This window comes from Pipra filicauda, unplaced genomic scaffold (assembly GCF_003945595.2).
Source record: "Pipra filicauda isolate LSUMZ 115617 unplaced genomic scaffold, ASM394559v2 scaffold110_size2237424_pilon, whole genome shotgun sequence".
Classification (NCBI taxonomy): domain Eukaryota; kingdom Metazoa; phylum Chordata; class Aves; order Passeriformes; family Pipridae; genus Pipra; species Pipra filicauda.
Window position 1 is genome coordinate 739,921 of NW_024103552.1, and position 16,257 is coordinate 756,177.

Here is a 16,257-nt window from a genome sequence, read left to right on the forward strand (position 1 = left end):
CAACTCAGGGTGAATTTCTGAGGGCACTCTGAATGCACCTGGCATCTCCAAGAAGTCATGATTTTGTTCAAAATAATCAGTGATGCTGTGGCAGAATGCCCCCTTTCTCTCCAAGTCTGAGTGATTGTTTCTATTTTACAGTGAGCTAACATAAGGTAATCTTTGTAAACTTTCACAAAACATGTTCACATGCCCTTCACCTGACATCCTCTGTAATTTTATATAAAGTCCATGTAACGTATTTCTACCTGTTAAAAATGTAGTTTTTAAGCTATAGTGGTTATTAAGGTATGCTGAGAAATCTTGAAAGATATTCAGAGATTTTTGCAATTTGAAGTTTTATATATTGTGATTGACAAGGAAAAACAGTCCTGAAAATCCTTGAATGTTTTTGAGCAGTTAATGAGAAGACATTAAGAAAACACAAAGCTGGAAAAATAATCAAAATTGCCTTATTTTTCTGTAAAGTCTTTTAGAAAAGTAGAACAAATTCACCAACAACTTTATTAAAACTAGCTAAACCAAATTTCTCTTTGAAGAGATCATCAAGATTACCACCTACCCTGACATCAAGTCAGAGTACCCAACAGGATGACATTCCTAGCAGTAGAATGTGGTAAGTACAAGTCCCTTGGATATCTTTCTGCACACCATTATACCTCAAATATCTATGAAAGTATTTTAGATCCTACTGTTTTCATGAGTACTTTTCTTTAATACAATAATCCGCTTAGTGAAGCACAGTTATGGTACAGATTGTATGCATGGAGAATTCCTCCCTGGCTGATTATTTTCTCATTTGTTTGTGCCACAAACAAAAATAAACCCACAAAGGGGTTTATTTCCCCAAATACAAGTATTTTCTCTTATGTAATAGTTGATAGTCTCTACATACATTCATATTCTTTTAACCTGTTTCAAGGACTAGCCTCGCTCTCAAATTCATGCTGTGCCAGTGATTTCTGCAAGGCCACATGAAAAAGTGTTCCTCTACATTTTTTTCCCCATTTATTATAAATTTGAACTCCACGTACTTTTTCCTCAGCTATTCACTGTGTAATTCTACCTCTTTTGTGCCCCTTCTTATTTGTTTATTTTATAAGCAGTCCTAGATTTTTCTTCAATATACATTGAAAAATTTTTATTTCTGATCCAGGTCAAAGTCAGTGAGCACAGACATGATTCATTGCTTAGCTTTGGATGGCACCAAAGATTCAAGGTACCAGGGTTATAGAAAGTACACCTATGCTGAGTTGCTCCGTGTGAGTACTACTTGAAAATATAAGTTGTCTTGAATCATGAGTTAAAACAGTTTATTCTGCAGTATTAAACATGAAGTAGTCAATAATGGGGAAGAATTGTTTTGATTATATGGATGTCAGTGCTTTATGCAGAGGTATAATTAGAACATCAGCATTTTCTCTGTGGTATCTGTCACCTATTTCATAGGAAATCATGGCACACACAGAGGTTTGTTTTCACTAGAAAGCGTTGATCTTCTCCACAGTGACCATGTGTTCAGTAGGTTGTTTTAGAGAACTCTGGATAAATGCTTCAGTGGAATTGTTGCCTAAGGAAGTATACCAGACTTAGAGTGAAAACTGAATCTGCCTTACGAAGTCATTAAAATAGTAACATTCATAAGAGGAAAACGTTTCATTTGTACATTCCCTCCTAATTGCTTATGTATATCATTCTTTTCTTTGTTGAATTATTGCTTGCTAAGCAGATCCTCAGTCAACCAAACCTCAGGAGAGACAGGCTGCGCAGAAGAGCCTTTTCTTAGTAACTGTTAAAATGCTGACAAATACAACATGTGAGATGTCAACCTCTGGCAATCAAAAATATATCCAAAACCTTTCTTGTTTGTGGAACAGTCTCAAAACAACCTGATATTTCATGGTGGTATTGATACCCACGGCTTCACAATTAAAAGAAAAAAAACATGCCCATTTACATATGAATGGAGTTTGCTGAGCATTTGAGCACAATGTTTGTTTTGCACATCAAAATAATACTTTGCTTATTTCTTCACTGCATTCATTTTACTTCTTTGTTAATTTTTACAGGAAACAAAAGGCTAGTCTTTGCAATTAGGGGACATTTTCAGTTAGAAATATATACAGGAAACGTTCACGTCATGAACTATTAGTTTTTAGGCATCATCGCTCAGGGAGGAAAATACCATCCATTTACACTTACAGGGCTAGATTGGAACTTACACTCAGGACCTCACAATTTGCCATCACAAATATAATGCAGAGGGGAATGCAGGGATTAGTAGTTCAACTTCATACCGCAAAGGGATATCTACCTACTCTGCTTGAAGCAGATAGGTAGATATCCCTCAAAATATCCTTCAAAAGTCTGGCTTCTTCCTGCCCTTCTCCATCCCTGTTATTGTTTGGAAAGAAGCTGGTTGCCAGCCACCACACTCATCTGTTTCCACTTCTGCTATCAGAGACAGCAAGTCAGCCAAAGTTTCTCTCTTGTAATCATCAGAAGCTAATTTACTACTTACAGAAGCCTCTTCTGGCTTCTCTATGAGCACTGACAAAATGGATGTATTCTTCCTCAAATGCTCTACGAGCTTGCCACAGCAAAGAGCATGGATTTCTTGCTCCCTGAATTGCTCATGATTTTGTTGATGATGTCAGTGATGTAACCCCAGAAGACATCTTTTGTTCCATGATAGTTAAATGTTTTGAATCTTGACCAAATAGCCACCTGTTAACTTCTCTTAATTCAAAACACAGTAGCCTGAGCTGAGACAACTCGTCAGCTAAGATTGCATATGTAGTAGAAAATGGAGTCTGGTTTCTTGGGATGAAGATGCTAACTGAACACACTGCATGGCTCTCCATTGCAATGTACTGACATTTGAAAATAATGAAAGCCTGTTATTCGTTGCTATATAACTATGTTTTATTTGTCTAGGGGAAAAGTGCTGCTGGCAGTGTTGTCTTAGGGGGATCAAGAATGGAAAGCATGCTGCAGTCTCTTTATTTGGAGAACAGAGCAGGCTACTACTTCACAGAATTCTGTGAGAAGTCAGGGAATAAGGTATGAACATTTTCCTACTCTGTGATAATTTAGTCCACAATTGACTGAATGCCAAGTTATAGAGGGCAGCCAGACTGAAAAAAAAAATGGAGAAAGAAAGATTGATGACTGGATGAATTATTACTTGTGAGACTTCAATCCCTCAACAACAATAAACTGTTCATATGTATATGCAAACTAATGACAGGTCTTAACCAAGCTGTCAGATTCTCACTGTCTCAAACCTATTGGAATTCTGATTGTACCATCAGGGATAAAAAAAAAGACTAATAATTTTTAAAAACTAGCCTTTAACTTGGCAGAAAAAATGAGGTCTTAACCCACAAAAACATTTTTTAAAAAGATGGAAAATCTGCTATGCTATTACTCACAATAATCTGCTTCCTTCTTACTTGTTAGGTTAGTGATGTCCAAAATCTCCAATGTTTTAAAAACATTCTTCTGCTTCCATGAAGCTCCTTGGATTTCTGAGAAACATAACACTATTTCTTCTCTGCAGTCAGCAGATCCGTCATTCATTGCTGGGTGTAAATTGAGGATTGGTTGGAACGAGTGATGAATCTGAGTCAGTGTTTAGTGGCTTTGCAGAAAAATTGAGTCTTTAGGGGAGATTTGAATGCAATCAAGATGGACATCTGTTTCACCGCTGGCACAACGCAGAATCCAGCAGCAGTAGCTAGAAATGCCTTTGGCTACTACAAGACAAGAGCCAATGTTTCCAAAGCTGAATACCTTCAGCTAAAAATGTTAAATGTGTACAGATAGAAATCTAAATAAAAGAAACTTACTTTTTCATTGCATCCACCCTCATATCCTCTAGCCTTTGCAGGTGCCAGACTCCTTTGAAAATTATTTGCTTAAAGTTTTCTCTTCACCTGTGGAGCCTATTTCAATCATATGCTAGGTCTGGAAGGCTGCAGTTTGTGGAGAAAACTTCCCTACCCTTGTCTTTTTGCAACACATTCTTTATTGGCTAGCCATGGGGGTTTCAGGGTATTTTTAAAGGCTGAACCCTATAAGCACATGATTAAAACAGAGGACTTGGGGAAAGATCTAGACTTCTGAAAGATCTTTTGCTGTTCGAATTTATGAAATGAGGCCAAGACTCTGTGTCTCAGAAATGCATGTAATAAAAATGTAATGATAGTCTCAGTAACATATGTCAAGTACACAGTATTTAATTGTTTTGGTTATTGCTGCAAAATGCTATTTTACCATGGCACAAACTCGGCATGTCCATTATCAGGATTTCTTCTTTAGCACTGGCTTTATGCCACTGAAATGCGGTTACTCTTCAAATGTTAACTACAATGTTAACGATTTTAATGGCCAATTATGCATAAAGGATACAATAAGAGTATCACAGTGATGATGCCATTAAATATGTTGTCCTTCTGCCAGTATGCAACAGAAGATTAAATTCATCTTAAATTGAGCTTGATTTATGATGACCCCAAGGGGCTAAATAATACTTGCATTGGAAAGTCAACCTTTTATAAAGCTGTGATATTTGGGTAGCAATAACTTACAATATTTTTCATCTTTAGTTGTGGAAGAACTGTGTGTACTTTTGGTTCGACCTACAGGCTTATCATCAGCTTTTTTACCAAGAAACTCTTCAACCTTTTCAAATATGCAAGCAAGCTCAAGTAAGTTGTAAATAATGTGTTTTCATTTCACAAATACATTTGCTCATTCCCTTCACAAACACATTTGTGCAGTGCAAAGTCTGAAAAGAAGATAGAAAGTAGAAAAGTTTCCAAATCTTGACAACCCACACCAAAGTAGATCTGGGCTGTGGACAATAAAAGAAGCTCTTTGGATTGTTTCCATAGAATTTCTTGATTCGAATGTTAAACATGCATAGTTTAACTTCTAGGCTCTGCTGCCTGTTCCCAGTTTTATCTATTAAACTCAGTTTACCTAAACTCCCCTTTGCTACTCTGCATCATATTTGGAAACTATCTGCTTGGTGTTAACATCAGAGATAGTATTTTTTTAAACCATCTAATTGGGCTGTACCTTTCTTTCCATCTCCTATGTGGTTTAGAATTGCAGATCTCACAATTGAGACCTCAGATAATGACCTCAGTAATGAAAATGGATCTTTGTCAGTCTGGTTTTAATTGTTATGATTGTCAGGGTATTATTATTATCTTTTAACGGTTGTCATCCCCCAAAGATATTCAGATCCTTATTTAATGTCACGTGGAACTGATGTTTCCTATAAATGAGTATTCTTAATTGAGCATGCACTTTAAATCAGGGAATAAAACAAAATTAAACTGCTTCACCACAGTGGTGTTAATGGCTGTCACTGACAGGAGAGTAGACCTATTCTGTGAGGGAAGGAACCTGCAGCAGTGTGATATCATTAGAAGAATTCCAAGGAACTTTTCAAATCACTTTGTGAAACTTTGGTCTGATTTTCCTCTCTAAACCTTGTGTAGGAGTATATCCTATCTGAATATTTCAATATACACTATGTAATAGAGCAAAGCTACTTCACATGCCATTGGAACAAATATCTGTGGAGAACAGGTGAGAATAATCTTTTGGTATGGCTTATGTTACTAAGCATCTGAACATCCTTGACTTTGTCTTCTTTTCCTTCTTGGAGGTTTTACTGGGGCAAATGACAGAATTTTGCATATTTGTCCAGAATTCTCACCTGAATCAATGTTATTTGTACAGAAACTCCAAGCAGAGGCTGACACATAGATTCTTCCTTCTCTCCTGTCTGGGTAAACTGAACTGCTACCCTATTTAGTTGTTTTACCCTCCAGCTCTATTTATGGCATGAGGCTGTAGGCAACTGAATGTACCCTTAAGTCTGACTGTCTCCTGTATATGCCCAGGCGTGTGTGTGGTGAGGGCCCTGCTCACAGCAGACATGCGAGTTATCTAGACTGTCACCATTTTCCTATGTATTTTGTTGCAGGCCAAATCTTAGGTTATGGTCCCTTATGGTTTTTAATTTGGTTTCATTTCACACCAGCTTACATTGTTTCTCCAGTGGTTGCACGGCTGAACATTAAGGCCCAGGATTTTTTTACTTATCTTATTTCCAGTGCTGGCCTGGTGGTGACAGCAGAACATTGTACAATCAGTGTTACCAGGCAATTGCAGAGAGTACGTACACATAGCCATTAAAGTAAATACATCAAAACGAAATATGTGAAACTGTTCCATTAGCATAACTAACAGCTGAAATGTAACATAACAAATCAACACATGTGCTGCAACATTTGGTATCATTCTCAAGTTTGCCTTTTAAGGCTGCAGAAAAATTATACTTGTTTTTGTTGGAACACGGTAAAGAGTCAAGCTGCAACCAATCTACAGGGTCTGCTTGGGGAAGAGATGCCTTCCCAAATTCTGCGCTCACCTTTGGCACAACAAAGTCATTCCAGATACTCCTAAGAGAATGTGGATCAGATTTGCGTGACACATTGTCATATATATTTTACTATTAATTACAGAAAGAGACGTGCAGAGTATTCCGTATGGATTCTGCCTGCTTCCTCATAGAAACAAGGACAAACCTGGATTGCTGTGTATCTACTACTCATAGTTTCGTTTGTTGGGCATTGTTATCTTAGCTTTATGACAGTAATAAAATGCATTCCAAGGTGTATATGCATTCAGCCAGGGAAAGAAACTACAGTGAGAATGAAATCTGATGGATGAGAATAATGACAAGTAATGACGGGAATCATCCAGGAACATATACGGTTTTTCACTATAAACATGCACAGGAGTGTAAAAAAAAATTAAAAATAAAAGCAATAAACCCCCACGTAACATAGGTTTTGATTTTAAAAGAAGTTATTTAGAGTTAGAAAATTTAATACAGTTGTGGGAAGTCCAATATTTTAACAGTAGAATCAGTTTAGATAAAGGTGGTTATTATTACTGTGAACTTTTAGGGTCAGACACAGGATTTATATTAGTGGGAAGTGATGATGGAGGTTAAGGCAGTTTAACCTCTTTGTTTAAGACCAGTCAGTGCATTGCATTCTTCCATCATATGATTCTGTCAAGCAGCTGCACAAGCCCCTCTTTTAGATCAGAGCAATATCCATGCCTCTGGGCAGCAATACAAAGCACTTAGACTTAAATCTTTCTTCCTTCACACCAAAGCCTGTACAATCCCTGATTTCGAAAGTCATAAATGAGGCCAAAGTCTTAATCTGAATTTTCTAAGCATTTCATGTATTCAGGTTTGTGCCATTTTAAGTAATTTCAATATGCAAACTGACCAAATTTCCAGATACAGTTTGAGGTTCAATCCATCACTTATTCTAATACATTTATAGGAAAATTTATGGCTGGCAAGTAGAACAATTCTTCATGTTTTTCAACAGGAACAAAGCAAATAATCAACAAAGTATGATATGTACTTAACATGAAATGCTTCAGATTTTTGTATGAATGTGTTAACCTATAAGTTCATTTAATGTGATTTTTCCTGTTGATCCCTTAGGAGATTGGCTAATACAACAGTTCCAATATTCTACTGAGATTCAGAAAATCACAAGAATTCCATGATATGGGAATCAAAAAGCTATGAATATTACTTTTTAAAGGATAAAATGTATCTTGCAAACTGCATTGCCCAGTGTTGAAGGCTGTGAACACAGACAATTTTCCATTTTTTTGGCATGTCTAGAACTCTCCTCAGTTGGTTTTCCTGAAGTCCTTGCAATCAAATCTGTGTAGATCTACAGATGCACTTCAGCAAGGGACACAAGGATGAAAGCTCTTTCTCATTTCTCCCCTATCTGCAAGTGCATGGATTCACTTTTCACTTTGTGATGCTATCTTTTACTAGGTCAAATCCCGTAGCAATGGATTTGCTTACAAGAATTCAAATAAAGAGATGGCATCCTTCAAAGTGAAGAGGCCATCCTGATTACACCAGTGAGGGCCTGATTCTCTGAGTTGGAAAAGTGCATTCCTATAGTTAACTTAACCACCTCTAAATTTCTGCTTCATATGTATTGCCTGCCCTATTGTTTCTGGAAAAAAATATCTGTCTCTACTATGCTGTGGTTCTGAATGTGAAATTACACAGGACTGGGGGCAGTTCTGCAGGTAGAGCAGTGTGCAAAGGCAGTCCCTAGAATGGCAGTATATTATGACAGTGTTTATGTCAGTAGTTTTTGGCCAAAGCTTCCTTAGTCTGGGCAATTTCTGATTGCAGGCTGATATTTTTTTGTCAGCTCTGAAGAAGACTAACAAATATACTCATTAACCTATTTCATACAAAATCATAGGGCAAAGGAATTCTGCCTGAGGAACTTGTGGCATGTTTGTTTTAACTTCATTCTTAAAATTATGCAAAAATGATCACCCAGTTAAGGAACCAAGTTAGATGTGTGTTAAAATATTGAGGACATATTTTTGAACCTTTTTACCAATTTACAGATCCCTTGTGCGATTTTATGAGACATAACAGGTGGAGCAGTGTAGTCCTAATGACAAACAAAATGGTTAACCCCTCTTTAAAAGGTCTATTTTTAAAGATACCACATCTTTATATCATTGGACTTGTCCCTTCTAATTTGTCTATTTTATACACTAACTGGTTTTGATCAGACTACAACATGATTTAACTTTACTAGTGTTAGGGCTCTTCAAAATAACTTCCAACTTTTTAAATTGCTGTGAATGTAATTAATGCTGTCCCTGTTAAATTTAAATGTATTCGGGGACTTACTGAGAAGGGCATAATTTAGGATAAATGTGGTCTTTGTCTTCAGCTAGGAGTCTTCCTGTGGATGTGCTCTTTCTCTGACCTTGCCCTTACACTTGTGTATCTTTATTGCACTGATAATGTGGGCCACAATAGCCACAAAACATCTTTGTTTTCAGTGATTAGATCTATGTAGAAAGGGTCTGGAATCCTGCATAGACAATAAATGTGGTAATTGTAACAAGTGCTAACTGAGGGATGGATGTCAGCCATCGAAGCCCTGTATTCCTCAGTGACCTAATACCAGGAGAATCTAAAGGGTTTGTTGCAAATTGTAAAGGTCCAAAATAATGGGGATGCACTCTAATGCTGTTGCTATTTGAGAGAAATAGTCTAATAAATCAGAATTTAATTTAAAACAAACAGAAACATAGTTATTTAACGTACTCAAAATTCTCCCCCTGTGTTTGAAATCTAAGCACACCAGTGTTTTATTACTGCTTGAACACAGAGTAAATGTCTTATTTTCTTCTTTTCTATTGCTTTGTACATCTGCTAGTTACAGCTGGCTTTTTGCAAAATGAGGAAAACGAGAATTGTTATATTCCTGAATTCTTCGTTGCCAAGCCTCTGTGATAATAAATAGTAAAGATGGACTTGTCACTGCCATCCTAGGGAGAAATTTTGATTTACGCTACTAACCTGATCCCTGACTGTATGTTTGAAAATGAGTTGGACTTGAGAATATGAAGAAGAGAAAATACTTATATGAAATATATTATGGCAGCATCTTTATTTCAGTTGAGTTCCTAACTGCAGTCAGACCCATGATGTTTTATAAAGATATTCTGGAATATCCTCTTCCAAGATATTCCTGGAAGAAAGTGTTTTTCTCTGAGTTTTCAGTGTTCATTTTCACATTCATGAAACCTTTAGAAAACAAGAATTTTACTTAGGGGATTAAGTAAGTTTGAAAAAAAAAATGAAATAAATAAAACATTCCTCTATGCTTCAAGAGTCATCATCATGTCACGGCATGGCATGTGGAATGGCGAACTCTGTATGTGTCAGATAAAAAGCATATTGTAAACCTTTCTTTGGTAAGGATTTAGACCTCAGTTGTGCAGTGGAATCTCCTGCATGGACCCTGTACTGTGATGGAGTCTCACCAATGTCAAAAAACTATATAAGAGAATCTTCACACAGAATATCATGTAGCTTTTCATTAATTTTAACCTTAAGTTTACAAATTACTATCTATTCAGAAAAGTCAGATACCTTCACTAGTTGGCCTAGCACATATTCTGCAAAACAACGTGACTTCATGAGCAGCACAGTTGCTGTAACAATTGTAGCTATCTGAATCTGAGAATCAACCAGAAATCTCCAAGAGAAGATTGTGTTAAACGTTATTTTTTGATCTAACCATTTTAACAAGTAGGAGTAAAAATGGCAGGGGGATCCATTATGGCAATAACTGAATTTTGGACAAAGTAGTAATACTGGTAAAAAGTAAGGTAGTTGTAATTAGATATATATTCAGAATATACAGCAGGGCAGTGGGGGACAAATATGCATTAATTTCTCCTTCAGCAGTCTGTGACCATTGAAATGGATGATGGCTAAGAAGCAGTTTTCTTCTCTTTTATTTTAGTTCCTTTATGCAACTTACATTGCCCCATCTGCCAGTATGGACATTGGACTTCATCAGAATAAGAGAAACATGATTTATCAGAAAATGGACCCAGCTTTTGAGGACCTTTTTGACCCAGCAGAAGAATATATTCTCACTATTCTCCTAGAACCATGGATGAAGATGGTGGAAGCAGATAAATATACTTATGGAAAGGTAACAGATCTGGGTGACACCATGAAAAAGTCTTATGTCAGGGAATAAAATCACAAGAACCTTCATATGCAATCCTGTTATATTTATAGTTAGGAAGGAAGAAGTATTACAAGATGTTTTGCTTAGCCACTCCTTTCTATGTTGATATGTGGTGTAGGCTGAGCTTCTTGTGAACTTCATAGACTCCTTGCCTGTGAATTAGAGAGGAATGCATCTTGCTATGGAAAAATTTCTCTTCACACTCAGCAAACATCATGTTTCTGTAATCTTACCATGGATCAGAAGTAATTTTCTTATGATGATTGCCCACAGACACTCTATGTTTTAATCGTAAGCACACAATAAGCTGTGTTTCTACAGTGTCAGTGCAGTGATACTAGGTCCATATTAATTGTATCAAGAATGGCATCAAGTATTTCTTGGTGTTTAGAATGTAAGTGCAGCTACTGCTTAGCATAAGAAGACGTGATATGGTGATCCAGCTGTATTTGCCCCAAACATTTTTTAGATCACTGCTCTGCTGCGTAAGGGCTAAGTGTGCTTTGCAGGCCTCCTGAAGTAGGTGGCTCAGAGGTGTACTCAGTTCTAATTCCAGAAAGCTCTGAAGGCTTGAATTGGGCAAGCTTATGCAGGTCAGAAGAGGTGGCTGCAATCCTGACTTCCTTTGACAGATAAAAACAAGAAATGGTGGTGACAGTGGTCGATGCTGTGGCTTTCTGTTCTTTGTAAACTTACCTACAAGTTGCCAGCTGTGGGTCAAACTTCTTTTGGGCGCCACAATATAGGAAAGATATAAAGCTATTAGAAGTATTCAAAGGAGGGCTAAGAAAATGGTGAACGGCCTAGAGGGGAAACCTTATGAAGAGCAGCTGAGGTCACTTGTTCAGCCTGGAGAAGAAGAGATTGGGGGGAGACCTCATCATGGTCTACAGATTCCTCAAAAGGGGAGGCAGAGGGGCAGGCACTGATACCATCTCTCTGGTGATTAGTGACAGGATCTGAGGGAATGGCATGGAAGGGAGTGTCAGGGGAGATTTAGGTTAGATATTAGGAGAAGGTTCTTCACCCAGAAGGTCATTGGCACTGGAACAGGCTCTCCAGGGAAGTGGTCATGGCCCCACCCTGCCAGAGTTCAAGAAGCATTTGGACAACACTCTTATGAACATGGTGTGACCATTGGGGTGGACCTGTTCAGGACCAGGAGTTGGGCTTCGATAATCCTTTTCAGTCCCTTCCAGCTCAGGATATTCTGTGATTCTGTGATTCTAATTTCAAGTCTTTAACATCTCTCTTGATATGGAAGGAGAAACTTATAATGAGGAATCAGGAATTGGAGGGAAGGAAGTTAGTTCTTGTTCCTGTTTTTCTCCACTATGACCTTAGATGTAGCATCTCCAATTTATAGGAAATATCATCATTTATTACTGATACTTCTGTCAACTTGTAATGAGAACATGCCTGCATTGCCTTGTGCAAAACATTTTGAAATCCTATTTTTGGTGCTATATCATGCATGCATGTATGAACAACTAGGTGAACAGATAGCTAAAATCAAGGTTGAGAATGGTCTTCTAAGCCTATTAGGTGATGGCTAGTATTAAACATTTAAGAATGGAGTATAAGAAAAGAAAAAAAAAACACATAGCAGTTATGCTAGCTTCATCACTTTGCAACCAAGGAAGTTCATGGAGCAGAGATCTTATCCACAGTTTTGTGTATAAGAATCTTTAATAAGGGTTTTTTTGCACATGGGTTTATGTAAATGTGTCTTGAGTGATATATCTTCAGCCTCACTGTAGAAGTAGGTTCCATGTTTTAGTCACGCAATAGGAGAAAAAAGTCCTTATCTTAATTTGTTTGCAAACCCCTCCCTGGTAATTTCCCCTGGTGCCCTAGTTTTATATGTAGTGAGGAACAAGTGAACAATTGTTATCTTGTCACATTCTCAATGTTGTTGTGCTTTTACAAGTTTCTGTTGTACCCCACTTCAGTTACACCTCCTTGAAACTCAAGAGTCCTAAACTGTTAGACTTCTTCTCTACAGAAGTTCCATACCTTTGTTACAGTTATCGCCCCATCTTTATGTGTTATTTTACATTCTTTTGATGAGATGCAAGCAGTACTCAAGGTCTGGATGCACTAAGGATTATCCAGTGGCAGAATCATGTTTTCTGTTTTTCTCTTTGTTCTCTTCCTAATTGTTCCTATAATTCTAATTGCTTTTTGACTCCTGGTGAACTTTGAGTGGCTGTGCAAAATGTAAGCTAATAGCCATCTGTGGTGATTCCAAGATCTTCTTCCCAAGTAATAACAACTAATGGAAAGCCCTCATTTGGAGCTCATTGGAATGACTTAATGTTTATTATCATTGAATTCAGCTGTCCTTTTATCATGCAGATGCTAAAGTGTCCTGAAATCCTGCAGCTTTTCACAGTCCATTTAATTTTTTTGCTCTGTGGAATCATTTTGCAAACTTTATTGTCTCCTCACTCACCTCCTTTTCCAGATAGTTTCTGAATGTTTAAAAAAACAACCTCAGTGCAGATCCCTGTGAGACTCCAATAAGAACCCCACCCTATAATGAAAGTTATTTATTTCTTTGGTTTTGATTTTCTACCTTCTAATTAATTCACAAGGGGACTTTTCTTCTCATCCTGTGATAACATAATTTCCTTTAGAAACTTTGAAAGTTTGAACACTGATAAAACTTACTGAAATGAAATATACTAATCCAATCTGCAAAATATTTTCTTCACTTTTCAGCATATTTTCTAACCTTTCAGATAAATTATTTTTTTCTAAGCTATTTCAGCTATTATTCTTTATGACCTGCAAAGCACTGTGTAATTGATTGATACTTCTGTGAATGTGAAATTTTATTTACTTTCTATCAGACTAGTTTTAGTCTTTTGTAACTGTATATTTTCCATGTGTATTATCAATACTAGTTGTCTAGTATCTACTGCTGGTTCTCACCGAGTCAAATCATCAGTTCAGCCAAGTATTGTTATACACAATTTTTGTATAAAAGAAGTCTGCTTTTGAGCTCTCTGAGTACAGAATTGTCACCGCTTCTAGAGGTGGAAGGATTCCTCTGAAGTAAGAATTGGAAATGTATACTTTTCCTTTAAAGTTAATATCTGTGTCAGTTTGTGTATCCTGGAGTTAACCGAGGATGCGTTGCTTTGCAAACGTAGTTACGTGCGGACTTCTTAGTGCTCTAATAACACAAACATCTTAATCAGGGCACAAAAACCCAGAACTAAGTACTTTTGACTGTACAATACATGCGTTTGTGAAGAGTTATAATACACAGACGTAAAACGACCTGTTCTAGGAGGCACTAGAGTCTCTTTGTACTAGGCGCAGGCTGATACTTAGGCACACTCCTTCCTAGACAAGGTCTGCTTTGTATTTTGTTCAGTCCCTGGCTCTACTCTTCCCCTTTGTTCTACCCTATAGCAGGATATATTTGGCCCATAATGAAACAAGATACTTTGTCAAGAATTAGGTGAGTCCAAATTTGCTTATTTGGGACAGGGTCAGTATACATATCTACATTTTTTCTTTAAATGTTCTGAATTATTGTACTATTTACTTTTAAACTATGTTTTCTTTTAAGGGAGTGAATACCCCAGAGCACTTTATAAGCAGTGGAACAGAATTACACTGAGCCTGAAGACATTTAGATAACACAGTGATTAGTGTGGTATTCACATTTAGATGAAAATGTAATGAATATAATCTAAACTCTCTCGCACATAAACTCTTGTATAAGACAACAACAGCTTTCTAATCTTTGTAAGGGGCATGCTAATCAGTATAAGGCATTGGCTCAATTTTGCTAAATATCCTAAAATCTGAATTTGAATGGTTTAGTCAGCTGAGAGGTCACCAAACTATCCCTTGTGCAGTTACCGATTGTTTGCACATAACATGGAGAACTGCTGTAGTTATATACATAAGGCTTTTAATTAAGTTAAAAAATGCCAATACTTCATGAGTTCAAATTATGCACAATTTATTACTTACGGCATTACCTGGTATAAAACTAAGGAAGGAGACAAGACTGAAAGTCTGAAAGCTTTCACCTTTATTGTTTAGATATTAGAACATCTTTCTCATCTTAAATTTCTTTCTCTGGAAATCTGTGGCACTCTGTCTCTTTGACATTTTCCATTGACAGTCATAGTTTTAAGAACCGTTTTTCTGCTTCTCAGTGGCACTTTGACATATGATTTGCTGGTATAGACAATCAAGTAAGTCTGACACAATATTATATATATATATATATATAATATACAGAATGTATTATATAGACAATATAATTTAGCAATTTTTTTAATACAAAGTTCTCTTAAATATATAGTTAGATTATTTAGTGGTTTTCTGCAGAAATCTACATCTGATCCTACAAAGATAGGAAAATTTTGTTCTACCAGAGCTTTTAATAGAATTGTTTGTCAGAAAAATGTGACTTCTAGTGTCTTCTAAACATCAGTCTCATTACTAGCAAACATATTCTTTTCTATCCACTGTCACTGGCAAAGTGCCCACGCAGTTCTCCATCTTTCTATAATGTGTACTGCAGGGATGATATAAGATATTATTTTTATTAGGTGGAGTTGGTGGAAGAAACTCAACAGCTGGACTCTGTGTGCTTTAGAAAGCTCCAGGCTTTGCATCAAGTGAGTGGTTCCAAGAAGGATGAGGTAAGACAAGTACCTACTAAGAGAAACAACCCCTTTTTCTATCAGGGAGGGTTAACACTTTGAGTGTTAGCAATGAAAGCATGACCATATGCCAGTTTGGAGAAGCAAATAGTCCGATTTCTACCATTTATTTTGGGGACTGATTGACAGGCACTGTGTTAATTAGATATAGGGGTCTTCTGTCAGTTATATCAACATCAGACCACTGTATGATTGGAGTCAATGAGACAGTTTCCACTAAAGCCTGTGGAATATATTTTGGGCCCTTAATCTTGAGTAAATACCTCAATTTCAAGTAAATTACAGATATATATTGGTTTATTTGATTATGGAACTGGCACTCACTGGTATGTTTAAAGCAAACATAAAAGTAAAGCTGACTAGGCACTGGAGCCTTAACTCAATTTATTTCCTCAGCAACCAAAAAGCTATTTTACAGAGACAGGTTATCTAATGCAAGGATTATTAGACTGAGCAAAATATAGAGATGAAAAAAGCAGTTATGCAAACAGAAAAATTTCTTCCCTCAGAGTATTGTTGCTGACACTGGTCTGCCATCCGTCCCTGATGATCAATACTTGCATCAAATTCCCAAAGGATTGGCAGGTCCTAATCTGTCTGACCTGATCCACAACAAAGAGAAGTTAAACCAGTTCTGGGCTTTTCTTAATGAGCATTCTGCTGGGTATGTTCCTTCATCATCATTATTTTATTATTATTATTATTATTATTATTATTATTATTATTATTTACCATTTCTAAGTTCAGAAGAAATCTTTGCTGCGGATCTTGGCTATCTAAATGTTCACAGATTTTAGTGTTTTTTAAAAATGCATTTGCATATTTAGGAAATACACATGCACATTGTTCAGACAACTGAATTGTCTTAACATTTTGGGGTAAAAATTATCTTGTCATAACATGTTTGTATTACA

The 16,257-nt window shown here is 36.7% G+C and overlaps 1 protein-coding gene across 5 annotated transcripts in view; it reads left to right on the plus strand.

The window, feature by feature from the left end:
* The window catches only part of RGS22 (regulator of G protein signaling 22), a 66,597-nt gene that overhangs the window by 26,906 nt on the left and 23,434 nt on the right, over positions 1-16,257 (plus strand). For 4 of the 5 annotated variants that reach the window (XM_027717606.2, XM_027717602.2, XM_027717603.2 and 1 more), the window contains 7 exons: positions 540-616; positions 1,157-1,262; positions 2,938-3,063; positions 4,611-4,712; positions 10,416-10,610; positions 15,230-15,322; positions 15,853-16,007. In XM_027717606.2, the coding sequence (XP_027573407.2) occupies positions 540-616; positions 1,157-1,262; positions 2,938-3,063; positions 4,611-4,712; positions 10,416-10,610; positions 15,230-15,322; positions 15,853-16,007 (854 nt within the window). The remainder of the gene's footprint in view (positions 1-539; positions 617-1,156; positions 1,263-2,937; positions 3,064-4,610; positions 4,713-10,415; positions 10,611-15,229; positions 15,323-15,852; positions 16,008-16,257) is intronic. The other variant, XM_039382370.1, reaches the window with a different exon arrangement.